General features: G+C 33.0%; 1 protein-coding gene, 2 long non-coding RNA genes, 2 other non-coding genes and 2 pseudogenes across 11 annotated transcripts; 3 read left to right on the top strand and 4 right to left on the bottom strand.

The window, feature by feature from the left end:
• Window positions 1-174: 174 nt before the first annotated feature.
• Window positions 175-5604, bottom strand: LOC107022254 (annotated as a pseudogene).
• Window positions 5605-5728: 124 nt separating this feature from the next.
• On the bottom strand, window positions 5729-6716 carry LOC114077564. The gene is made up of 3 exons (XR_003578894.1): window positions 6159-6716; window positions 5882-5964; window positions 5729-5778 (listed from the first exon to the last, which is right to left on the bottom strand). It is a non-coding gene; the product is annotated as an uncharacterized LOC114077564 (long non-coding RNA).
• Window positions 6717-7117: 401 nt separating this feature from the next.
• TRNAG-UCC lies at window positions 7118-7189 on the top strand. The gene has a single exon. It is a non-coding gene; the product is annotated as a tRNA-Gly (tRNA).
• Window positions 7190-8499: 1310 nt separating this feature from the next.
• On the bottom strand, window positions 8500-9003 carry LOC107022895. Its single transcript, XM_015223471.2, has 2 exons — window positions 8760-9003; window positions 8500-8673 (listed from the first exon to the last, which is right to left on the bottom strand). The coding sequence occupies exons 1-2, from the start codon at window positions 8971-8973 to the stop codon at window positions 8657-8659; spliced, it is 231 nt and encodes a 76-aa protein (XP_015078957.1). The 5' UTR covers window positions 8974-9003; the 3' UTR covers window positions 8500-8656.
• A 608-nt stretch (window positions 9004-9611) lies between these two features.
• On the bottom strand, window positions 9612-9683 carry TRNAD-GUC. The gene has a single exon. It is a non-coding gene; the product is annotated as a tRNA-Asp (tRNA).
• Window positions 9684-14773: 5090 nt separating this feature from the next.
• Window positions 14774-17675, top strand: LOC107022253 (annotated as a pseudogene).
• Window positions 17676-18306: 631 nt separating this feature from the next.
• On the top strand, window positions 18307-24120 carry LOC107021875. Of its 7 annotated transcripts, XR_003578821.1 has the most exons (8): window positions 18337-18433; window positions 19140-19212; window positions 19362-19399; window positions 20127-20176; window positions 20315-20389; window positions 21220-21410; window positions 22113-22223; window positions 23837-24120. It is a non-coding gene; the product is annotated as an uncharacterized LOC107021875 (long non-coding RNA). The 7 variants fall into 7 exon arrangements; XR_003578822.1 differs by having other exon boundaries at window positions 18307-18370; window positions 19140-19206; window positions 22113-24120; XR_003578820.1 differs by having other exon boundaries at window positions 18314-18370; window positions 22113-24120.
• The last annotated feature ends 2669 nt before the right edge of the window (window positions 24121-26789 follow it).

Genomic DNA, 26789 nt, shown 5'->3' with positions numbered 1-26789 from the left:
TATATATACACATATAGTTTCTAAAATTTTTTGTATTTGTTTGTTAGCTGACGTTGCGCTTTAAGTTTCCATATTCAATATCCAGAGAAGTTCAAATGTTTATGTTTGTATACAGAGTAAATAAATGCATATGAGATAAAGTTTTCCATTATTAAATTGAGCAGGGAAAAAATGTTGAAAAGAAAAAAGGGAACTTCTGTCATATGCTTACTTCCCAGAAAACGTAAAATATAGCAAGGTGAAGTACATGAAGAAGAGATAGCAAAAGAACTTGGTAACAGTCCACTCATATCCTATCATGGCATATACTATGACTCCATATATCACTGTCCGGATGAGTAGGTAAAGGAGCTCAATTATTCCATGATATCAGTGGAGCACACAGAACATCAGTGGAGTACACAAAATTTTCAACAAGAAGTTCCCATCTATATGTAAAGGTTCGCCTTGCAAATGTAGTGTTTACTTTCTGTCACAAATTGATTTTTACTTTGTATTATTTTCAAGCGGTGTATGGCTAAATGACACCTCTTAATATAAGATACTTCCGCAACTGCAGGACATGACAGTTTGTCCTTTAGGCATCAGAAGGTTTCCAAGATTTTGAAGGAATCAGTGCCAATCCATCAAGGAATATGAATCTGTACCTTCCCAAAAGCATAAGGTAGAGCTGAATACATCCCAGCTTCTCTTTTCCTCTAGAAAACTGTCCTGTCAATGGAGATGATTGGCTGAACTGTTGAAGAATTTTGCACACTAAGAAACATAACAGCAGCATACATAGAACCTATGGCATTGAAAAGACCTTGTTGCCTTCCCACTGAAATTTGGTGCAAGCAAGACATTAGACCTGAAACTAAGAGAAACAAATGTCTTCAAAATCAGGAGCAGTTCTTGTAGTGTACCTTTTTATTTTTTCCCTCTTTACCCCTTGGAGCCAAGATGCCAGAATATTGTTCCAAACATCAGAGCAACGAAGATTGTAAACAGAAACATGACTGCTGTGTATGGAGGATTTCTCCAGTATGGTCACTGATCAGTGCTGTTTCCAGAGGTAAGCTATGCATTGTGTGAAAAAAGACTGAGAATACTTTGTAGGGAAGTATAAATCTTTTGACCCTGGGGCTAGCACACTTAGTTCCTTGATTAATGCTTTGTTTCTCCTGAATTATGTGGTAAACGAGTCTACTTTAGAATCATGATTAAACATGTCAAGTTCTGTTCAGTTTCAACTAAAGTTTGATTTCATTTCAAAAAGAATTTCATACTTATACAACTCTGAGTTCTTGTACAATTCTGCAGAGTCGATTCCAAGAAGTTCCCTTCTTGTGCTGCAGTAGTGATCTTCAACATCCATGTTGCAGGATTATAACCTTCTTTTGTCTAAGGTACTCCATCAATTCCCCTAGGCCAAAATTAAAGAGCCATTAGTTTTAGTACCTAGCCAGCATTATGATGTCAATTATCTTATCTACATTTTCTCACCTCGATATACTTAATAAGCTGAAAAGAATGGTGTCCTAATGGAACGACATATGTTTCTTCACCTCCCATTTTAGAAGTAGCAGCTGCAGTTAGTTGTAGATGAATTAGGTTGTTTGTCTCTAAATAAAAATTAAACAAAGAAAATGTTTTCACCTCATCAAAAGCATCAAATATGTCGATGCTTGGCTGATGAATGGTTGCATACCACTGTTCGACCAGTATCTACTTCATTTCCACTATCCTCATCACTATTGAAGCTGCCGTAGCATTTCGTGCTGAGATTGGTTCATCCATGAATCTTGTGGAAGGACTGGAAACAAGCTCAACTGCAATTGTAAGTCTCTTTCGCTATTCAGTTGATAGACCATTCACTCCAGGCAAGCCAACTACTAATTATCTTCATGGGGTTAACTCTACAAGCTCCATGACCTCTTCAATATACATCTGCAGCATCAATATCTAGTTTAGGAGCTAGTTTCTATAAGCATTACCTGAGTGGTTTTTCTTATTTCTTAAATTTACTCTTCTAGTTGCACTGTCAACTTCCTGAGGCAACTGAAGCCAAGCAGAATATTGCAAGGATTCATATACTGTCACATGTGGTGAATGAATGTCAGTTTGCTCACAGTATCCTGCTATTCAAGCAAATGTTTCTTGCTTCATGGGGTACCCTGATATAGGTGATGCTTCCTTCTATATGTCCACCAGTTTTCCTTCCGGCTAAGACATCTATCATGGTGGTCTTACCAGCTCCAGTAACACCCATAAGAGCTGTCAAAACTCCAGGCCTAAAAGCACCACTTACACCTTTCAAGAGTTCAAGCCGATCCTCAGTAAACCTGATCTTTCATTTCTTGGAGTCACAACACTACTTTTATTTTGTGCAGGATAGGAGACCAGATCAAAACAAGCAGAGCTTTTATTATCTGCAGCATTCGCTTTAGAAGTAGTTTCAAACAGGTATATCACTGTAAATTTTCCAATGAGTAATATTGCAACTTAAAGGGGATCAAAAGGAAGAATCGTTCCTCTTTTCCTGTTCGTGTTTGTATCGGCCTCGTTGATGCTTCCTACTCTTGAGGACATAAACCTGGAAGATGCACTTCGTAGAACTTAATTTCCTCCTGCCTTTTTGTAAACTATATCAAAAGATCTCCTTTCTCCTGTTGATAATTCAGTAGCCTCACCCCTTGTGTTGGCTATCCTTGTCTGTCACAGTTTCTTTAGATAGAATTGGCTGAGGTTTCCCAAAAGCTGCACAAATAGCTCTCCCACATAGTCAATGTGTATTCCTATTATAGATGGTATAGAGAATAAGTTGCATAACACGGGTTTCTGAATCCTTACGGTTGAGATAAGTTAGGGCCACTCAAAAAAGGAAATTGAAGAGCAAAACATATCCAAGAAGAGCTCCTACTCCTAACTAATACCAGCTCGCTGATGGAAAGAGTCCACACAATTTTAAGAGTGTTTCACCTAAGGTATCTGTGGGGTTTGGAGGAACCTACAAACCAAAGAAAAGGTGAGCTTTCAGTGATGCAGCCTCGACAGCTTTTCTTTTTTCGTTTTAATAGAAGTTCATAGTCTCTTACTTACATGCGCCCAACTCTTCCCGAGAAATTCATTGACAGCAATGGCATTTTGTGAATATATCAAAGGCAAAAACAAGTAGCCCCATATCCACCATTCTGACAGGGTGAACATATAAGTTGTATATTGTACTTGCAGTTTCTCAACACTGCTTGAAATGTTACCTCTAGATACAATGAATCCACCCATAACCATAACTGTAAGTAGTGCAAATGATCCGAGTGTGTTTGCAACTATTAGATTTCTTCCAAGAGCTGCCAATAAGCAAAATAGTGCTGAGGCCATCTAGTCAACAGATATAAGAAGAAATATCTGTTTGAAAAACTTGCAAATTGTGAATCCATCTCCATCAGATTGGGAACTGAAAACATTGTCGCGTATGAATGAAAAAAACTGATTTTTACCTCCCACTATCTGCATCAAATCCTACTACATAATGAGTCATGCACAGCCAAATACAAACTTCTGCAAGTGTGATTGGCATCTTAAGAATTCATGTAGGTAGAGTATATGCACCAGTGTTATCAAAGGTGAAAAACACAAGAAAGCTCTAAGGTCCTTAGGGGCTTTAAGTGCAAATAAAGCATGAGCTTTAATGAAAAAAGGCCCAAAGGGAGAAAAAAGTACAAATGTATATGCTTAGTCCAAGACTAATAATTATAAGCAAGAATGACAAATTTATGACAAAAGAAATTGGAAAAAGAGATGGTAAAGTGAAATATCAATTGTTTAGTGTCGCAATCTTCATAAAGCTCATTGGTAAAGAAAAGTTTGTCTTAGAACCTTGATGACGACACTGAAGCGCACATAAAGTGAGGCGAAGGCACTCAACACGTTTTGAGGCTCGCTTCAGGGCTTAAGCACGCCTTTGATAACACTGATATGCCCAAGCAGAAAAGAAGAGAAATTCACCTTGTCTATAGAAGACTGGAAGCTTCACAATACTGAGTATCCATTGAACATAATCATCATTGCAGCAACAGTGCACCCAAGTAAACACCCCCATCCCTTGCTTTATTCTTGTGCACCTCCGTTCGTAGGACTAGTGTCGTTATTATGAAAGCCATTATGATAAGCTGGAAAGTAGAACAGAATATTTTGTTTACCTCAAGATTAGCATTCAACAGCTTTAAAGGGTAAATTTTTTTCAATCCTTTGAAATGTTACTCACTTGTATACTATCTTGAATATACAGATGAATGTATTCCTCTTCATATGAAGGAATTCTCTCGCTGAGCAAGCTTTCAGTAATTCCTTCTTGCTTACAATATACCTTTGTGTGGTTAGAGCAGCAGGGTGGCTCTTGGATTTGTCAAAAGGAACACCAAGCTCATCCCCTAGCTTCTGTCCAATGTGAAAAGACTGGAACTTGTCTGACAATTACAAACTTATAAGGTTCATCTCGATTAGCTTAGTATTGCTCTTGATCCTTCCGTGATGTCACCTGATATTAACACAAAAAGACTTCATCAGAAACCTGAAATGTTCCGCGATTGGGAATACTAAACAAACTCAGCTGTGAATGAGGCTTACTTCTAGTAAGAAATCAGCTTCTCGTTTCCTCTCAGGACATCTGAATCCCATGTACTCAAAGAACTCTAAGATGTTTTCACGTGAGCCTTGGTAAGCAATTGGTCCATCTGATAGAAGAACTATGTCACCGACTAAGTTATAAGTTTCTCGTGCAGGCTGCAAGAGTGAGATCATAGTAGTTCCTTAAAGAGTGTAGATTGATTGCCTGATTGAATTCATTATCTGAAATGTTGTTGAACTGTCTAAGACAGTTGAAATCTCATCTGTGAATAGTGATATAACTGGTCCAACCGTCATCTCCCCTGTACGATATGTTATCATCATTTTTATTCCCTCAACCATTAATTACTACGGCTGGGTTCTGGATCATCAGGTTTTGCTCTAACTTGCAGTAACTCGCTTACTCTCCGTCTGAAATGCCTCGAAACATTTCATCTCCGACGAGGGTATCAGCACAGATGTCAAGTCTCAATATCTGCAAAATTTGCAGAATGAAACTTTGTATTGCAGGAAACATTTCTTCATTGAACTTGTAATTCAGGAAATGACTCTTACCTTGAGAATATAGTTTGTTACAACACTAGCATCCTGCCCTGCCTGTTGGACAAAAAACCAATATTCGAGTCATTTCTCATCAAAATTGACAAAGAGTAAGACTGAATATTCATTGAGACGTCTTTACCTTCATAAAGATATCGACATCAGGATCAGGCTTAATGTTTGCTTCCTTCTCTCTGATAGACCCTCAGCTAACATGTCCACATAGTTTTTTTTTTAAGAAAATGTCCAGCAGTCCAATTCTAGAGATGAAACTTGCTTAATTATCAGAGTTCATAAGATGAGAAAATGTCTCTGACCATATCTGGGTCCAACTCCTTGACATCTTGAAGAGAAGGCTAGTGTCTCCCTGACTGTTAATTCTCCGATTTGAAGATCATTTTTGACTTATATAAGTAGATGCCCTTTGTGGTACAAACTCATCCATCCCATGACCATTGTATGTCACACTCCTGGACACATGAAAACCTCAGAAAGAATGCATAAAGTTATCGACATGAAATTCGAGATTGCCTGAATTAAATTTCTAGTCTGTATGTGACTTATGTTTCTTACTTTATCAACTCCATCTAGTTTGCCAGCCAAAGGTAAACAGCATGATCAGCACATTGCCTGAAGTAATGACATCTATCTTCAATACTATTTATGCTTGATAAAAGTTCAGATTAAGCTAACTCTAAGATGTTAATTGTGAAGTTTAATATTGTAGGTACACCTCTATTGCCAACACAAGTTTCTTCATCTACACTCAGTTGATCGAAGCTCCCTACTTGTATTGTTGGAAGATCAAGATCAACTCTGTATCATTCAAAAAGCAAAAGACAACAAACACCTCATTGAGGTAATAAGAAACTTACACTAATAAAAAAAAAGACCATTAATTTATTTTGATGTCTATCAAAGCTCATAAGCAAATGTACGTTTAAACATTTGATATGACAGAATGTTAAGTCTGAAATGTTGAACATGACATTATAGAGAGAGCATTTTACCTATCAATATGATTGTTTGAGCTTTAACAAGAACTTGTCATTGTCTTCCTCTGCAATTTCGACGAGTCTTTCTAAGATCAGTTATATCAACTTCTCTAGACTGTCCTTGTTCAGTTAATACACCTCTCCTTATACGAAGATACGTTGGAGGTTTAACTATATATAGAAGCCCATTTTAATGCCTCTTCATCATCTTCTTCTTGAGAAGATAGTGAGAGTGAGAACACATCACATCAATTGTACTACTCAATCGGCGTTGCTCACCTTTAAAATGTCTCTAGCAGTACCTTCAATTGAAAGCTGCAGAACAAGTGAATATTGAAATCAAGTTGAATGCTAGGAACTGTTATATATGTTGCTTAATGAGGCAAGTCAAGTGTAGGCTAGGGCTATCTACAACTTGTTCACTGGAGAGCCCATTCAGGGATAGCGCTCTCAACAGGATTTTGTTTATATTAGGGCTCGAATTCGAGAATCGAGACCTCTATTTAAGAGTAAAACGCTCCCACCAATGCACCACAATTCATGTTGGTTTTCATGAACCATACTTGCTTTTATTTATTTGGAGATTATTTAAAAAATTTGATTCATTATTTCAATTTCAAGTTTGAAGTTTGAAAAAACAGGATAACATGAAAAAGTTGTTATAATTTGATTTTCAAGTGAAATTCATGTCAAAACATGATTTCAACTTCAAAAGTTCTCTTCTTTTTTTTTTTTACGAACTCCAATTAAATCAGGTCAGAACACTTAACAACCTCATACGAAGTATAATTAATTAGGCTATTACCTAAATTTTTTCTGATCGCATGTTATGGTGATATGAAGGAATTTATGGGATGAACAAAATCATATTATTAGCAAAAATATAAAAATTAAACTAAACTAAAATTCTATTTAAAAGAACTCGAAGGTTAATAAACAATATATAAATAATGACTGCTCAGAAAAACATATCAGCGTTTGTAGTCCAACGGTTAGGATAATTGCCTTCCAAGCAATAGACCCGGGTTCGACTCCCGGCAGACGCATTTTTATTTTATTTTGTTTTTTCCTTGCAAAGCCCATAAAAAAAGAGAAAAATTTATTAAGAAAAAGAGAATTTTTTTTGGGAAAATTGTGTATAGCAAACTAATAACCTAAAATAAATGGAGTAGCTAGGGTATGATTTAATTGTCCTCCATAGCAAACGTTTGCAAAAAATTGCCAGGCGCTTCTCTCCCAAATATCTCACTCGCCACTCTCCTCCAATCTCTCGCTCGCTTCCTCACTTTTTATACAAACACAAGTGTATAAAAATTGTTTCTAATTGTATAAAGCAGAGAAAATTATATAAATACATATATTTTTGTTCCCCTCTCTCCCCTTTTTCAGATCTCGCTCGCCACTCTCCCGAATCTCGCTTGCCACCCTCGCCTTTCTCACTTATACAAACAGAAGCGAAATGTATAAATTGCGTTTCTGTTTGTATTGAGAAAATTGTATATACACATGCAAGTACATATATTTTCGTCCTATACACTTATAATTATACAATAAAAATACTCCCCTGCCCAGTTTCTTATGCCTTTCTCTTTTCTCGTTTTATACAATTTTCAAATTGTATCTAATTTCTCTCTTTCTCGTTTTATACAATTCGATTCAATTGTATATTCCTTGTCAAGTCTCTTTTGTGTTTCTCTCTTTNATTTTATACAAATTCAAATTGTATATAATCATTCTATACACTTATAATAATACAATTCGTTTTATGCACTTCGTTTTTATACAGTTCTCTGCCCAAGTGTCTTTCTCTTTCTTGTTTTATACACTTCCATTTATACAATTTGCTTCAACTGTATATGTATAGCGAATTATACAGTTTCTATGTTTGCTATGGAGCGCAATTATGCAAATTTTGCTATAGCATACAAATATGAATTTTTTATTTGCTATATGTGAAAGTTGCCCCTTTTTATTTATTTTTTGTTTTTTTTGAAATAATTTATTATGATTTTTTCATAAATCATATACAAATAGCTAGGGTAAACATATATGAAATTCTGAATTTATATATTCAGGAATCGAATTATACAAATCAGACAAATTATACAAATCAAGTTAATAACTAGATTGGGTGAAACTATAGCTACGAATTAAAATTTGCCTAAATAATATTTAATATGATTTGCGTATTTGTTATTGAGCGCAATTTCCCCAAAAAAAAATGAAGCCAAAAAAGTCATTTACGTGGTTGATGTTCAATATATGAAATTAGTGACTACTCATTTATTAAGTGAAATTTCTATTTGTCTTAGTAGCAGTCATAAAGTATTTTTCTAATAGAGAAGTTGCAAATCACTAATAAAAAGGATAACAGAATCATCTTAACAAGAGACAACTCCAAATATTATTACACTAGTCAGAAATCATACATGACATAATCTCTGATTTATAAGTTAAGCTCACAATAACATATAAGTAGATAACATAACAGCACATCAAGTAGTCTTCTTTCTTCAAGGTAGTGTGTAAGCTGCAAAACAGGACAATATGAGATTCAATCAGCATATATATATAGATCATAGATATAAACAATTTTTACGAAAATTAAGAACATACGTCCACATTTGAAGCCAACAGGACGATTAGCAAGGTTGCAACGTTTAGGAATAGTCATCGCAACTTCAGGATTAGCTCCAGAGAGCTTAGCAGTATTTGAAAGCATAACAGCACAAAGACATTTGGGGGTTTTCCCCAATTTTTGTATCTGTAAACAACAGCTCCTCTCATCCGATGCTGCTTCTGCACATGGAATCAATTTCATAGCTTCCATATCCGAGAACACATAACAAGTACTTATTCATTGTAATTGTAACTATTTTTTGTTCCTATAAATTGTTGTTGCCGTTCCATGATGTGTTAATTTATGTTTAACATAATGTCATAGTGGGAGAGGCACTAAAACATACTCTATTGTTAATATATTGTAGGTGCTTTGTCAAAAGCATGTTCAGTATTATCAACATTTCCATCATTAAGAGGTGCTTACTTTAGAAAAAAAAACATAACACTTGAAGATTGTTTCAATTATATACTCCCCTTTGTCCTAATATATGTTGACTTACTTTTCTTTTTAGTCAGTCTAAAAAAAAATAAAACGTTTTTATATTAAGTAACAATTTAACCATAAAGTGTCTATTTTACCCTTAATGAACTGATTTACAGCCAACCAAATTTCTATTATTCATTCTGAACCATTTTATTAAACTTCGTTCCGAGTCAAACTACCTCACATAAAATGAGACGGATGACGTATTATAATAAAACATTAACAGTGGCTAAAATGCTTACCCCACTAACATATAAAGTACAGTAAGCAATAGAGGATCATCATTTAGAAGGAAATTAAATACTCACCAATATAACGAGAAATTTGTAATAAGAAATTAAAATAAAATATAAAAGAAAATTCGCCGTTGCCGGGGATCGAACACGGGTCACCCGCGTGACAGGCGGGAATACTTACCACTATACTACAACGACATGTTTGTTTCAAGTATATTATACAACTACTTAGCGTTTTGTTAATGCATTTGGATTTGATCTTTACTAATAGTGTTGTAGCTCATTGTTTCTAGATCAAGATTATAATAATTTGATAGCTATAATGAAAAAGAATATACGTACTCGTTGAAAGGGAAATCGGCTAATGGGCTACTTATTAATTTGGATAATGATATACCCATAAACACAAGTACAAAACAATAACATATCTTTAATAAAATTTGAAAGAGAATGATGTGTACGTAGTCTTATAAAAAAGTAAATAATATCATCAATAAATAAGATAATAATCAAATTAAGAAAATAATAATAGTAATAATAATAATAAAAATGAAATCTCACGTTTAAAAATGAGAAGCTAGGTGTTGATTTGTCTAGGACATCGAAAACTTGATCGATAAAGTTAGTAGTTCTTCATAAATACAGATTTCATGGAGGAGTATATTTACTAATAAACTTTAATTTGGTGCAATGACGTAAATCAGTAACAGTAATTATTGGTGGTATGTCGACCACAATATCAATAATTATCGCATGAAAATTAGGGATAAAACTAAAAGGAAATAAAATGGAAGAAATATGTTTTATTTTTTCTTATAAATTCTAACTAAATAAAAAAGAATAGATATTCTACAACTTACATAGATCGTAGGTTCTAGAAAGAAATGAAATTTTCTAAAAAATATTCCTACACTAAAAGGAAGATACGAAATACTCTAGTATTGTATACGGAAGCAATCGAATCGCTGAGGACGAAATATGTGACTTGTGTTATTGGCACTATAAATATCATAAAATTGTAATCGACTCTTATATTTTCTTATTTAACTGAGATAGAGTTTGATCATAATTATTTAATATTTTTGGTAAGTTATTTTTAGATGAAGTTTTATTACGATTTGATCATAGATTTTGACATAAATATTTGACATTTTTTAAAAATTAGGATTTATACCATTAGTTTCAAAAATTATTAAAAGTACGTATAAGTTTGTAGTATCACTTTATAATGAAAATATTCTATAAAAAGTCATAACAATGAACATAATTAATATGAATCATCATTATAAGTGGGAAGGTTCTGTTTTTAAAGTTGAATTACAGCTTTGCCCTTATTGTTAACTAAAATATTATAAAAACCTAATCAATTAAATATTAAGTAATAATATTTCATTTATTTTTTAAATTATGAGTTATTTATTAGCATGAAAATTAAATAATTATTAATTATATTGTATAATGAATTAACCAAAAGAAATAATTACAAATTAAATGTAAATGCATGTACGGTGAAGAACCCAATCACAAATTAATTGCAAGTGCATTTATGGCGACGAAGTTATTTGTATAACTTTAAATTTTTCTGCATGACTTTTGAGTTTCTGTATGACATTATGTATTTATTAACTTATAAATAACTTGTGTTTTTCATGAAAATGTACTTTTCTGTAAACTTTGTCATTAAGTAATCTTAGTTACTTTTTTTTGCTTGTTTTGTTAAGATAATGAACCATGGAAATGCTGATGATATGAAAGAATTTTTATCAGCTTCATTGTCAAGGTGTGAGGAATAATGAAAAACAAGAGATTATTTTTAAAAAGAATTAGTCACATTTCATTATTGTATCTCTTGATTCTTTAATTTCGATATTAATTTTCTTTTGTTTCTTGTATCATTTGATATATGTTACCATTTTTCAAGGTTTAAGTGATGTTGAATGAAAGAAAATCTACATATGCACACATATATTATGTTCTGTTTATAAAAACTATTATATTTGGTCTATTTTGTTTGCTTTTTAGATTTAATTTTTTGTTATTTATTTTATCCTTTTCACCCCAAGTCCCGAATACATATTGCATGAAATACTACTATACCTGTCATATGATTATTATTAGAGTTGAAAAGTTAGAAGACTCTAATGTTGTTTTTTCTTTTTGATGGTTACGTACTTTGTGGTGATTAGGCGAACAAAAGATGCACATTATATATATTTTTACATCGTATCATTTTATTATGATATTATTCTATAACTTCGAAAGGAAATTCTCTTGCATCTATGAATTACCTTCAATGTACCCATATTTTATGGTATTCTTTAGAAATACAATAATAACTTAAATTTATGAATAAATGTGATTTCATGTTTGGAGCTACAAGCTTTAAATGAAAAAAGTATAATCAAGGTTTTAATATGTATCTATTTAGCTATACTATTAGATAAATAGAATATCTTAAACTAAAGTAATTAAAAACTAAATAAATCCTATCAAATTGATGTCGATTAGTAAAGCTGTTGTTTCTTTTGTTTCTTTATGCTATTAAGTTTTAATTCTGGTTACACTTGAATGTGTAATTGCATGAATTACTGTAGATAATTTTTAATATATATGAGATGATATATTGTAGATGAGCTTGTATTTTAGAGGATTAATTCATTGTTTGAAGTTCTTTGTCTAATTTGATGTGGCATAGCACGAAGCATGTTTGATCTTAATAGCTTGTCATGTTACATTTGATATTATATACACATTTTAACTAATTATTTCTATTAAATTCGATTATGAAAGGACTCTGAAGTTTAATGTAGGCAAAAGGTAACTTATCTCTTTAAAAGTTCATATAACTCATCACACATTAATTCAAGGGAAAATGCACAAGTATCCCCCTCAACATATGCCCGAAATTCCAGGGACACACTTATACTATACTAAGATCCTATTACACCCTGAACTTATTTTATAAGTAATTTTCTATCCCTTTTCGGCCTACGTGACATTAGCTTGAGAAAAAAAATCAACCAGTGTTGGGCTCGCAAGATAATGCCACGTAAACCAAAAAAGAATAAAAGATTACTTAATAAATTATTATTTAGCCTGAAATACATGTGCATTGCACATGCTCGAAAACTAGTTTTTTTTTAAAAAAAAGAATACAAAAGAAAAATGTCATTGCATATACCAAAAATTACTATTATTACTTGTAATTAGAAGTGACAACACTAAACCAGCAAGTAGATCAACAACGATTGCCCCAACAATGGCCAATCAATTTTTTGCTAAGTAGGTGTCATTCTTCCTAGTTGTAAGAAAATATTGTGCACTACATGTATTATTTTTTGTCCCAGAAAATTTGTATTGAGCTCTGCTCTGTCCAAGGAAACTAGTACCAGTAGCAACACTCATGTTATCAATAGCAGTATACGTTTGATCGACAAATTAAACTTTATGACAATCCATTTCATTCAATCTTTTTACCATAATTATTTTGTAATTATGTGATTAGATGTTATAGAAAATGGTGTTTTAGAATTTATAAAACTTTTTTTTTGAGATGATAAAGATGATAAAAATGGTGGATTCACCATTGTATTTAACAGTTTTTCTTTTGGGAGTAAATTGTCAAGTTTAGGGTAAAAGACAAAATTGAACACATGTCATACATGAAGGACCAATCACCTAAAATATATTAAGGATCAAAATAAAGCAATCCCAATACATCAGAGATCATTTTGATCATTTTCTCAATTTTTATCCGTCAAAATGTCTGATCTTGAGTTTTCGTCTCTACTTATTTTTAAAAAATGACCTCAACTTGAAAAAAATGCCGGAAAGAATATGTTGTCTAACATGCATTAATTTTAACGTTTGACTATAAGATAGAACTAGTAGTTAATTGAACAAATTCACTGTCTTGAAATATATTGAACATCTATCTTAGCTTATAAATAAAAGTTAGAACTTATATATGATGGACAAAATGTCTATGTCTAAATTTTAATTTGTCTATAAAATAAAACTTCTGATCAATTGAGTGGGTTTAAAATGTCCTAAAGCATTTACCTTATGGGCAAAAATTAGTACTTGTATTTGATGGAGCATATCTAAGTTCTAATTTTCCTAAATTTCATAGGCAGAAGTTAAATTTTTGAAGTGTAGGTTATTTTATAAATTGTTAATCGAAGTCAAAAAAAATTAAAATCACTCCTTATAAAGATCATTTTTATAAAACAGAACTAAATAGCAAAATCAATCCATCTTAGAGCTTGTTTGAAATAATTACTAAAAAAATATGTCTAGAAGTACTTTTCCAAAATAGGTTTTTTAGAAATGTGCTTTGAAGAGAAGTAATTTGTATTTGACTAATTTGTTTTAAAAAGTACTTTGGACAAATATAATATACTATTAATATTAAGATTAAGTTTTAAGTATCCATTATAAAAATTTATTTTATTTGTGTATATATTTAATAAAAATGTACATATTCAATTTTTACCTTCTTCCGAATAGTAAAAAAAAATAATTGATTCTGGTTCTATTTAAAAACAATTTATTGATTTATCAATACTTAATTTTTTTCCCAAAATAATAATTTTAACCCCAATAACAATGGCAAAGAGGTTCTTAGTGTCATTTCTTTAACTTGACCCAAAAATGACATTACAATATTAAACGAGCTCAGTTATAGTTAAAGAACATACCAAAAAAGAGGCTAGTTAATTGCCAGACTAAAAAAAAAGCCAAAAAGAGGGATAAGGGATATTTCCACTTTTGTCTCTATTTTGTGTTAATAAATATTTTATTTACATGAATAAATTTATTTTTTCGAATTATAATATTTTTGAAGCTATGCTCACCCATATTCTCAATTTCTAAAGAATTTGTGTACCACTAAAAATAAATTCCATTATCAATGAGAGCAAATACGTAAAATCAATTCATTTGAATGATAACAAATTGAAAACCCGTGCAATGTTCAATTTTAAGGTGTAAATTATATTTTCTCAATTTCACATTAACTGAATTTGTGAGACAATGTATACCTATTTAAAAAAATATTTAAGAATATAATTTAAACAATTCCATTATTGTTCTTTTATAAAATCATATGTATAATTTTATAAATAGTGTAATTTATCTCCTAAAAATATCAAACTTTATAGAAAAAAATTCAGTAACAATCGAATGGTCAAAAGGGGAGTCTTCTTTTCCTTTATTTAAACTTGTATTGAATTTCATCCATTTTTATATAAGAGTGAAGAGCCAAAAGACTAATACAGAAAAGAGGAATGGATACCAAAGGAACTCTTGTTCAAAAAATGAGTTGGAATATTCAACAAGCAATAAATCTTTTTGTTTTGTTGATTTTAATGGGCTACTTCATGATTTGGATAATGATGCCCACAAACACATTTTATTTGCATTGGTTACCTCATCATCTTTATGTTAAACTCAATTCCACCTACTTTGGACAACAAGGTTTCATACCCTTATATTTATTTCGTTATGTCACGTGCGTGCTTGATTCTTTTTTTACGAGGAATAGTAGTGAAACTTGAAACAAGGACCTTTTGTGTTAGTTTTGTTACATGTCATGTTAAATTGTGTGACTATTTTATTTTATGTAATTAGGTATGTAACATTCAATATTCAATACATTAGTCAATCATTTTTGGACTTCATGTTTTTTTGCTTTGCAGGTTCAAACATTCTGATGTATACATTTCCAGTTCTGTTCATTGCTACTTTGGGATGTATTTTCCTTCATTTAGTCAAGTATGGTAATGTACATGATGAGAGGTAGGTATTTATTGTTCTATTATGTCTTATATGATGCATTTCTTTTATTTTCATTGTTGTTTTATGGTAACAGAACCTCAAAAGGTACTCGTTTCGCCTTGTGGAGTCGACCAGCAATTACAAAAGGTCCTTTAGGCATTGTTTCATGGACAGAATTTGTGTTTCTTATTCATGTTCACTGCCCTTCTCATTTGGTCAATCTCATCTTATACACATGGCATGTTTAAGACAATCTGCAGCAATGATGGGAGTAAAAATGTAAAATGTTACTGAAATCTTGAATTCTGTTTCTTGTTTTTATCATAATGGCAAGTGAAATTGATGATTGAGCAGATGGCAAGCTAAATTACAAAGTGTGGCTCTCATGCTAGGCCTTGTAGGAAACATCTGTCTAGCTTTTCTTTTCTTTCCAGTAACTAGAGGATCATCCATTTTGCGAGTCTTCGGACTTACATCAGAGTCCAGTGTTAAGTATCATATTTGGCTTGGGAATGCTGTCATGGCTCTCTTCACTGCTCATGGTTTATGTTTCATAATCTTCTGGGCTGATTGATACTCATCAGCTTGAGTATGAAAATAGAGCAGTACATAGGTGACCTACTTACAATTTGTTTTACTAAAAATGCAGATGATGGAGTGGAATAAAGTTGGAATTTCCATTGTTGCTGGAGAAGTGTCTTTGTTTGCAGGAATAGCTACGTGGATGACAAGTTTCCTGCGAGCTTTTTTTCTATACACATCATCTCTACATTATCTTCCATGTTGGATTTACCTACTCCTGCATCACTCCTCCTGGATTTTACCTCTTCTTGATTGACTGGTATTTGAGATTCTTACAATCCCAACAATGCGTTTCCTTGGTTTCTGCACGTGTTTTACCTTGCCAAGCAGTGGAGCTGAACTTCTCTAAAAGTCCAGGTGATTAACTCACTCTATGGTACAATGGAATTTGAATCTGTCGTTCTCACGGTGTATTTTTCTATTCTGATTTCAGGGCTAAGGTACAATCCAACGAGTTCAGTTTTCATAAATGTTCCTAGTATTTCAAAGTTGCAGTGGCATCCATTTACAGTAACATGGAACCTGAGAAACTCAGCATTGTCATAAAAAGTGAAGGGAAATGGTCTCAGAAACTGTTTGAAAAGCTCTCATCAACTACACCAGGACACCGTCTTCAAGTTTCTATAGAGGGTCCGAGTTCAACCCAATTCTTGAGGTATAAAACAAATTAATTTCTCAGATAATCACTCAACTAACCACTATAATCTCAGAAAGATAGTCACTTTCTTTGTTGAAGAAAATTGAAATCAAGAAGAATGATGACTTTCTGAGAAAATGACTATTAGTTGAGTGAAAATCTACCCGATATCAAACTGTAGATGGAACATCTACTTTTGGTTTAGAAAAATTCTTACTCAATGTGGAAAATTGCTTGCAGACATGATATGCTAATTATGGTGAGTGGAGGCAGTGGCATAACTCCTTTTATATCAATCATCAGAGAGCTGATTTATATTGCTGGTTCAACAAGCTGCAAGATCCCAAAAGTTCTCCTTGTTGCGGCTTTCAAGAAATCAACGGATCTCGCCATGCTGGAACTTCTCCTTCCTCTTTCAGGAACCAACTATAATATTTCGCGACTGCAGATACAGATTGAAGCATATGTAACACGAGAGACAGAACCTCTAAAAGACAACCAGAAGTTCCTCAAAACACTATGGCTTAAGCCCAATGCATCAGAAAGACCAGTTTCCGCAGTTTTAGGCCAGAACAATTGGCTTTGTCTTGTAGCTATAATCACATCCTCTTTCATCATGTTTCTTCTGCTCATTGGCATTCTGAACAGATATTACATATACATAACACGGGGATGATATATTCGTATTCAGAAAGAGCAGCTCTCAGTATGTTGCTTTTATGTGTGTCTATAGCTGTAACAGCATCAGCTGCCTTTGTTTGGAATAAGAAACAGAAGGAAGGCTAAGGAAATGGTGCAGATTCAGAACAACGACATACCAACAGCGAGGACTTCTCCAGGTCCAGGTTCATGGTTTAACAAGATATAGAGCTGGAAAGTCTACCCTTTCAAACGTTTACTCGACCAACACAAGTACACTATGGTGTAAGGCCTAATCTAAAAAGTATGTTAAGCTTTAACTCTTTGCTCTTTTTACTACTAGCTAAGATAAGAAGCACAAGTACATTGTTTCAATGAATTATCTGATATTTTCATTTCTAAAACATAGGGATATTTGTGCAGGGATAGTTACAGAGTGTGAAGAATCAGTTTTTGTTAGTGGTCCAAGAAGAATGAAGCAAGAAATAGCTACAATTTGTTCATCCTCTGTGGCCACCAACCTTCATTTTGAATCCATTAGCTTTAGCTGGTAATACATGAAGAGTTAGACCGTGATTGAAACTCTGAGAAATTGTATTAAAACTTTATCAAATATATAGATGATAGTTGTAATACAACTTGAATTCAATATTATATATTACTATAAATTCAACGTTATTATTTTAGAACAAATATAATATCTTTGTAACAACATAAACTAATCTAAAGCAGTGAAATGTATGAAATTCACATATAATACTTTTAATATATTTGTATTTAAAATGTTTCAGTAAGAATAAAAATAGTACTACTAATATTCGTAATTAAGATTTATTATATCTTGAATTAAATAGTCTTCGAAGGACAAAAAGGAAGTTGTGATTTCTTACCAAATAAAAAAGGAAAAATGCACAAGTATCCCTCAATCTATATCTGAAATTCCCCTAGACTTATTTTATTAGTAATTTTCTACTCCTTTTCGGCCTACGTGACACTAACATGACAAAAAAAGTCAATCAACGTTGGGCCCAAAAGATAGTGCCACGTAGATCGAAAAGGGTAGAAAATTATTAATAAAATAAATTCATGATAATAGTGTCTTATTATAGTATAAGTGTGTCTCCGAAATTTCGGACATAGATTGAGATGGTAGCATTTATCCCAAAAAAAATTAAAATTTTTTCATATAAATTCCGGTGAATACCCTTTTTCAGGGATTTTGTCTTCTTGCTCGTCGACACCATTGCAGGTTTCTCTTCAGATTTCTCAATCTCTTTTCAGCTCCTTATTCCTACGATTTCCTAACGAAAATGTAATTGCGACTGTCGAATTGTTGTTTAATGTATTTCCGTGTTGTTGTATCTTCTACTTTTTCGTCAACACCTTCATATTCCTGATAGCTGATCATTTGATGAACTTGTTTATTCAGTAATGGCTTCGACGCAGTATACCTACTAGGAAAAAAAAGCTAAAAATTGACTTATTTTACGTATTTTTAAGCCAAAACCCTAACTATTAAGCACTCTTGCTGGATTAGATAAATAACTTTTCTATTTAATCGAACACTACAAAAGTAATTAAAAATTATTTTGGCTTAAAATAAGTAGATACAAAAATAAGCTAAATAAGCATGTTTATGAGCTATTAGCTCACACAATATGTATAAGTTTCGTCTTTTATTTGATGATATTATCCCGTAAAATAATGCATTTTGTATAGTTGATCATATGGATTGTGTATGTATTGTCTGCTTATTTTGGGTGCTGCATAGAGGACTGTATGTTCCACTTATATGATGGTTGATGAGCTCCGTATTATACCGAAATGTATTTTGAGTTAATTTGTAGACCAGTTAAGTTGGTGATAACCATTACAATAACTAAGGAAGGACATTCTTTATGCATTCAGTTTATAGTTTATTTGCAATAGTGGTTTGGTTGCATGATGAATCTATTTGATAATATGATGTGTTTGATTGATGGTGTTTGTTAACGATGGTAATGACATGACTTTGGCAGGTTGAAAAGTGGATGTTATAACAAATAGAAAATGAACAACACTTCTGCAGGGCCATTCTCAAAAGCAGTAAGAGTAGGAGCATCACAACCTTTAGAAAGTTCACTAAAAAGGAAACCGGGATGTTTCAGAAATACCATCAGTGACTATATATAGATGTGATAATAATATTAAATCACTTCACTGTGTTTAATTTTTTAACATTTCTTTTATTTATTACACAGTGCAACGCATGATGTATGGTTTTGGAGATGTTATCAATGTAAGATGCCTCTCTGTTTCACCTGTTCATCTTTTCGTTGTTTTCATCTGTGTATGTTCATGGTGTTTATCCTCGTGGATGGTTATGCTTATCACATGCTGCTATTGCCTAGTTTTTTTTGTTACGCATTGATAGTGGGAAAATTTGCAGTTTGTGTGTGTCCAGATTGAATATGGTTTTTGCTTAATGCTTTCTGTTTAACGACGTGCTAATAACACCATTCTCTGTCTATGTGAAATACTTTAATCTTCTTAGTAAACAGTTCTAAACTTATGTCTTGGTTCTAGCAAGTAGCAATAATATTTGGAGGGGCTTTTGGGAGGACTGAGGACCTGTGCTAATTCTTAGGAAGGAACAGAAATTCACGAGTTGGGAGTTCTGTAATGATATTGTCTGGTTATTATTAAAAAAAGATAACCTTCTTTGCTGGAGTACGGTCCTGTTTCTGTTTTACTGCATCTTGTTTACCCTGCTTTCCATTATAAAATGGAGATTATTTTGCTGGAAGAATTCTTTCTTGCTATTTTCCTCATGTGGCTTTAAGTTTATTGTTTCTTATTTAGTCAACTGATACCGGACTTCCAAAGGAATTGGCAGTTAATGCCTTGAAAACATCAAAATTTTAGTCTGAAAGTTGCACTGATTCTGCTTTTCTATGAGTTATTTGTATTATTTCATCACTTAATCTTTACTAAGCTTCTAGTGCTGCACTATCATACAATTTCAGAAACTGTGGAACTTGTGGAAGACATTGTGGTGGATTATGTCACTAATATGGTGAGTTAAATTTACTAGTATCCAGTGCTATTCCTCTTGCATTAAGCTTTGCATTTTACACAATTTAGTTTCTAGTAGTATTTGATTGTAAATGAAACATGCATTTGGTCCTACCATTTTAGCTTTCAACTTGCGTAGGCGCACAAAGCTCAGGATAGTGCAACCAAAAGAGGGAAGCTTTTGACAGAGGACTTTGTGTTCTTAATTAGAAAGGTAGGTCTTCTCGTGTACTCAACATGCATACATATACGCATATCTGCATCTGACTGTTCATTTGTAGCAATATGGTGAACATTTCATTGAAAAATGTCCTTCATAATTTTGCTCAATGAGAGAGAGGTCTGTGAGATTTCTATATTATTTTCAATTGAACTTCAAGGAAAATATTAGGACCTGCTGATTAGTGGTACAAACCCATATACAAGTTTCTGGATATATAGCCCAAGTGTAGTTGGACAGAAGCTGCGCTTTCTAGTTTGCCCATCTCAAGCCTAATTACTAGTTCAAGGTTTTATTTGTTGCAACTATTTTGGCTTACCTCGTGTGTGTTAATACTGTTCTCACACTGAGTAGTTGGTTTTATTATGATATATCATAGTTTAACATGTATCACCATAATAGAATCAATTTCATGTATGCTTGTGCATGATAAATATCTTCTCTTTTGGCCTAGTTCAATGCTTCCATGCCAACTAGAAATGCTGAGAATAGTCAGCTTCTTATTATGTTGATTTAAGTCGCATAGACTCTTCAATTTTGCTGCTGTATTTGGTCAACCCACCCTGGATAATTTGACCAGAGTGCATGGACAATATATTTTTTTTTTTTGGGGGGGGGGGGTTTGAGATTTTGATTTCGTCAATATCTTCAATTTATGCTTGACCTGTACCCTTGAATCTTAAAATTTAGATTTTGCCGAATTTCAAGCAACTTAGATGTCGATCACTAAAACAACAAATTTCCCCCAACTTTTGGTTGGAGAATTAGGGTGGGAGATTGTGGTGCTGCCTTTGGCCTTATTTTCTATTGTTTGTACTGTGCAGGATTCAGTGAAACTTAACCTGTGTAGAGAACTGTTGACCATGCATGAGGATCTGAAAGAAGCTCGAAAGGCTTTCGAGTCGATCAAGAGGAATTGGCACACATGAGTGAGGGGGAAGTGTGAAGTTATGATGTTACTTGAGAATGCCAAATTGAGTGGGCACCATAGGACAAGTATACAATTTACAGAGCAGTAAATAGCTACTTGCCCTTACTTTACTTAATGCAAAATAGATGGTTGAGTCACCTTATAGCTGCTGCGCTTAGAGCTGTCTAACCTTTGTGAATTACCTATCTTCTTAAAACATACTTTCCTTTAGGGTACGAGTGAAATGTTGATAGTGTCATTAAATACTTGTCAAATAACATGTGTCATTCTTTTAAAAATTGACTAAAAAGAAAAGTGTGTCATATAAATATAAATTAGTATACAGAAAGTATTACATTAGGCTAATCTTGGAAAATGGTCTCTCTCTCTCTCTCTCTCTCTCTCTCTCACACACACACACACACACACAAATACACACATTATGATCTATTTAAAATAGAATTAGAAAGGTGTTGGGCTCTTTGGTGTCTTTCAACTTTAGCAACCCGTTGAAGAGGCCACACAACATGAGTAACCTTTCCACAAACCAAACCCAGAGGGATCTGAAAAATGAAAGTCTTTTCAAGTCAATCAAATGAACTTATTGCAAATAATTTAACATTAGAATGTCACTATACACTAAAGGGTCTTCACTTTTATTTGAATTTGAACCATAAGATCTAGCTACATTACCTGAAGTTGTTCTAATGTAACCTTGTATTAACTTTACTCAAGTGTATGAGATTCTCTTGATACTAAATTCCTCTTCAATTAGTAGTGTAGTATGGACTAATATGTAACGTACAGGGCCAATCGTTCTCGAGTCCAAGCTCCAATCCTAATTGTTGCCTTCAACCCAACGATGTCCTTCAGGGATCACTACTGCATCATAACGAGGGGTACTTACCAAATCACCTGGTAAGGCCGTTATTCTCTCTATATTTTTCTCTTTATGATTAGTTGGAGAGCTGAAATGTATGTCAACTTATAATATGGATTGATATACTAAAGTAACATCTTCAAAGGCCACCAAGAACATAACATTCAAAGAAGAGCAACACGCGAAAACTCTTAAAGTATCACAAAGTATAGTTTTAAATGCACTTCACTAGTTCAAGAATGAAGAATGAGTATTTCACCATTAGCGTAATGAAAATAACAGACATTTTGATCTTACTTTAGATTTTCTCTTTACAAGAAGTTCTACATAAACTCAATATATATATGTACTTCTTTCCATGAATAATGACTTGCTTTAATAACTTTTTATATGAATGCAAGAGCATAAACTCAATTCTAGGAGCTTTTTAGTAGTAGGTGAGCTATTGGAAATCTATGAAAGTCACAGGAGCTATATCATCAAAAATAAGAGCAGCTACCTGAAGACAACCACATTGCCGAAGGAGAAGTTGTATTTTTTGTAGACAAAGTTTCTCCACTTTAACAAAGTACCCTGCATCACAACAACTGATTTAGAGTTTTGTTGTTGTTTGCAGCAGGAAATATTAAAAACTTAAAGAGAGGAAATTAAAATAAGTAGTTATGAGTCAAGGATCTCACTGTCATCATATGGATTAAATGTGGGAGATATTGAAATGCCACCAACATGAACAATACTAGCATAACAATCAGTGCTGTCAGGTGAAACAACTCTTGGTTAAACTCCAGACGAAGTTCACAGTTGCCATATTTGTGTCACCTAAATCATTTACACACACTGTTCAAAAACCAAGAAGAAAGTTAAAAAAAAAGATCTATAAATAATGTCTTTCCAAAGTAAAAGCAAGTAAACCTCTAGAGAGTAAATAGCCAAAACATTCCTCATTTATACCTCAAACTTAAACTATATCCTTATATTTTATACTACATAATGAACACAAAACATCCCTAAACTATCATCAAAACTTGCTACTTACATCACTATGTTAGAATCTGTCAAGAAGCTAACGCCCTCAACCAAAAACAGCTACATCTGTTCTTCACATCAGCCATGGACCAATGCACGCGTTAAATTCAATAGGTCGTACAAATTATGTTTCTTGATCGACAATGTTATGATCGGCAAAAATATGTATAATGGATCAAATCGTGTTGTATAAGAGGGAATTGATCTAATAGTAATGTCATTGAAATAGATGTGATTTTTTGTTGTTGATGAGGAAGCCCGTAGTCACCATGTTTCAGAGTTCAGGTGAGTATAGGATAACCCCCGCTTCAATATAATAGGCCGCAAAACCACAATGAAGAGGTAAGCTACACTAATCAAGTCTCATATGACGAGCTTGGCCGAGCAAATATGTAGGGGACTTTGAACTTATGATCCCCATTTCGGTTCATCTGTCCAACCAGCTCAACCACTCTTGCGGATATCATTGAAAAGATAGAATTATCTCAAAATTTTGAACATCGAATCACCAATCATCATACTTGCACTTGCTTGATGCTTCATGGCTCATGTATAACATGTATCATTATTAATTTTAATGCAAGCCTATATTGCTTCTAATATATGCATCCTTTGCAACACCCAGAGAAAATATATGCTCAATAATTACCAATTTTCTATTGATCAAGTAACAAATTTCTGTAACCTGTTGAATTTGGTGCAACACATGCACTGATCAATGGCTAAGGTGAAGAACCAATGTAGCAATTTTTTATTGAAGCTGTTCGTTTCTGGGAAGAATCCGACAAAGGGATGTAAGTTAAATTCTTTTTGGATAGTTTAGGGATGATTTTTGTTCATTATATAGTACAATGATGTAATTTAAGTTTGAGCTCTAATAAAGAGATGTTTTTGGCCATTGTTTATGAATGATTTTTGTTCCTGGAAATCATGTTTGTAAGGTTGGATGTTCTTTTATCCATTGTTCCAAATTCTTAGATTCAATATTTATAGTTACGGACTCGGGATTTTCATTTACGAGGTTCAGAAAATAAAAATATAAACTTGTCAATAAGCCTTTAGAAATAGAAATCGGGAACGTACAACTTAATTTTAGAGGGTCTAGTCACTGCGCCATCAATTTCTCTTTGTTATTACGGGTTCAATATATATCAACAGAAATACAGAAATTTTACCATATATATAAAATGTAATTTTTTATTGAGGGTTGGATGAATCCACGTGGGTCCATCCCTGAATATGCATGTCAATCAATCACAAGCATGATTTCGAATTTTTGGTTTATCAGTAGTACTGTCACCTAAGATGATTTGTTAGGAACTCTAAGTAAACATGTTTCACATACAACTAAATCATCTGAATGCTTGAATTGTTAGAGATCGATGACACTTTCCGGCAAGGGGAAGGGAAAACGAGGACGAAATTATAAGGCGGAGAATCAAATCCTAACAACTGAGCTATTAAGATTCCTCATTTCTTTGTTGTTGAATACATCTAAACATTTTTGTGCGACTTTGTTTGTATGAGATATTTACAGGTCAGGCTTAATACATAAATACGTCTTTTAACTTGACCTCAACTCATATTTATGCTCTTCATCTTTTAGTGTGCATAAGTAGACACTTAAATTTGCATAAAGTTGAACAAATAAACATACCGTCTTATGTAGCATCCTACATGACAATTTGTATTCTATCTACCTAATGTCCTATGTGTATTATACTGCGTAGAACTCGTGTGTCTACTTGTTCAACTTTATACAAGTTCAAATGTATACTTGTGTTCATTCAAAATTGAAGGATATAAATGTGAGATGTGACCAAATAAAAGGTTATATTTATATATTATGTCATGTTTTTAATTTGCACTAATGAGTACTAATTTTTTCCAGAAGCCTTCCCTTTTAATCACGAAGCTGCAACATGAAGAAATATTGAACTATAACTCAGATAAATGGGCTAAACACACAACTTGTTCCTTACTGTTACTAGTTAGTCGGAGATAATAATCAAAAACTGTGAAAAGACGTATTTTGAAAGATGGCAAAGTTGCATCGAACAGGCAACATCAACGTGTTCCAGCGAATTCAAGGTTGCAAAACCAAGTTCAATCGAGAAACGTTATATCGCAAAGCGTATAGAAAAGTATTAACATGGTTTCCTAAAGTTCAAAACGTATTTTCCCATTTAATTCGGAGTTCTACGTGAAGAGGGACTTCGAATTTAGAGGCGGCAGTGATGAAGAAGTCCAAGTAGAGTTTGGTTTACAAACGCATTTGAATTGGCATCTAAGTACAAGTTCAACAACGCAGAAATTCATTTAAGGAAATTATGTTTTCTTATCAAACAAGAATGTGTTTTCTTATCTATTTAAGGAAAAGGTTTTGTTAAAACCAAGTTGAAGTTGACGTGCTGTAAAAAGAAAAAGAAGAAGTTCAAGTTGAGTTCAACAAGGATTTGTAGAGGCAAAGACAAAGTTGAATCAAACAAGAACTTGCTGAATTTGTGATCTATAAATAGGGAGCTATTTTCATCAGAAAGAATTGCGCACTTACATAGAGAGAAGATCAAAACACGATCAAGAGGTTTGAGAGAGTTTTGAGATTTTGTTGGGAGTGTTACAATTTGTGAGGAAAAATTGTAAGATTGTATTCAAAGAGTCTTGTTTACAATCTGAGTTTTGTGAGTAGGAGTTGTTCAACAAGTTGTAGAACTTGAAAAACATTAGAAGATATAAAACTGGGGGGGGGTTCTGTTTCTTTGGATAGCTAGAAATTAGAGTTCATAATTTCTTAGCTTGGATTAGAGTTTATAATTCCTCTAGGAATTAGAGTTTATAATTCCTTAGATTACATAGTTTTGTAATCGTTGTATTGTTTGAACTTTATAAATAATACAAAGTGTTGCTCAAATTATTTATCATTAAATTTCAAACAAACAGAAACACGTTGCCTGTACGTGTTCCTTTGAAGAATTCAGGAGGGTGGAATTCCAACAATTGGTTTCAATTTGTTAAAGTCTCGTTGTTTTGAAGTATGACAAAGTTAGGAAGTTATTGTCGTACACATGCGGAGGAACTTGAGAAGTTGTGTGCTCAGAATTGTTAAGTGAAGGAAGAATTGATTCAGACTCAGATTGCTTTGGAACATGAAAGGAATGTCAATTCAGTGCAACTGAGAAGTATTTTGAGTTGTTCTCAAAGAGAGTTATTATGGTTTCTGTGAATGGAACTATTGAATATGGTTTTGCTAATTCAAAAGGGGAATAAGTACGTTTCCTGTTTAATTAGGAGTTCTACGTGAAGAGGGACTTCGAATTTAGAGGTGGCAGTGATGAAGAAGTCCAAGTAGAGTTTGGTTTACAAATGCGTTTGAATTGGCGTCTAAGTACAAGTTCAACAACGCAAAAATTTATTTAAGGAAATTATGTTTTCTTATCAAACAAGAACGTGTTTTCTTATCTATTTAAGGAAAAGGTTTTGTTAAAACCAAGTTGAAGTTGACATGCTGTAAAAAGGAAAAGAAGAAGTTCAAGTTGAGTTCAACAAGGATTTGTAGAGGCAAAGACAAAGTTGAATCA

The sequence above is a fragment of the Solanum pennellii genome, chromosome 6, assembly GCF_001406875.1.
Source record: "Solanum pennellii chromosome 6, SPENNV200".
Lineage (NCBI taxonomy): Eukaryota > Viridiplantae > Streptophyta > Magnoliopsida > Solanales > Solanaceae > Solanum > Solanum pennellii.
Note: the sequence above shows the minus strand (reverse complement) of the source record. Positions and strands in the feature narration are given on the sequence as shown.

What these genes read in the sequence shown, in the direction of transcription:
- LOC107022895 (XM_015223471.2), bottom strand. Translation starts at nt 8,973, where the DNA reads ATGGAAGCTATGAAATTGATTCCATGTGCAGAAGCAGCATCGGATGAG.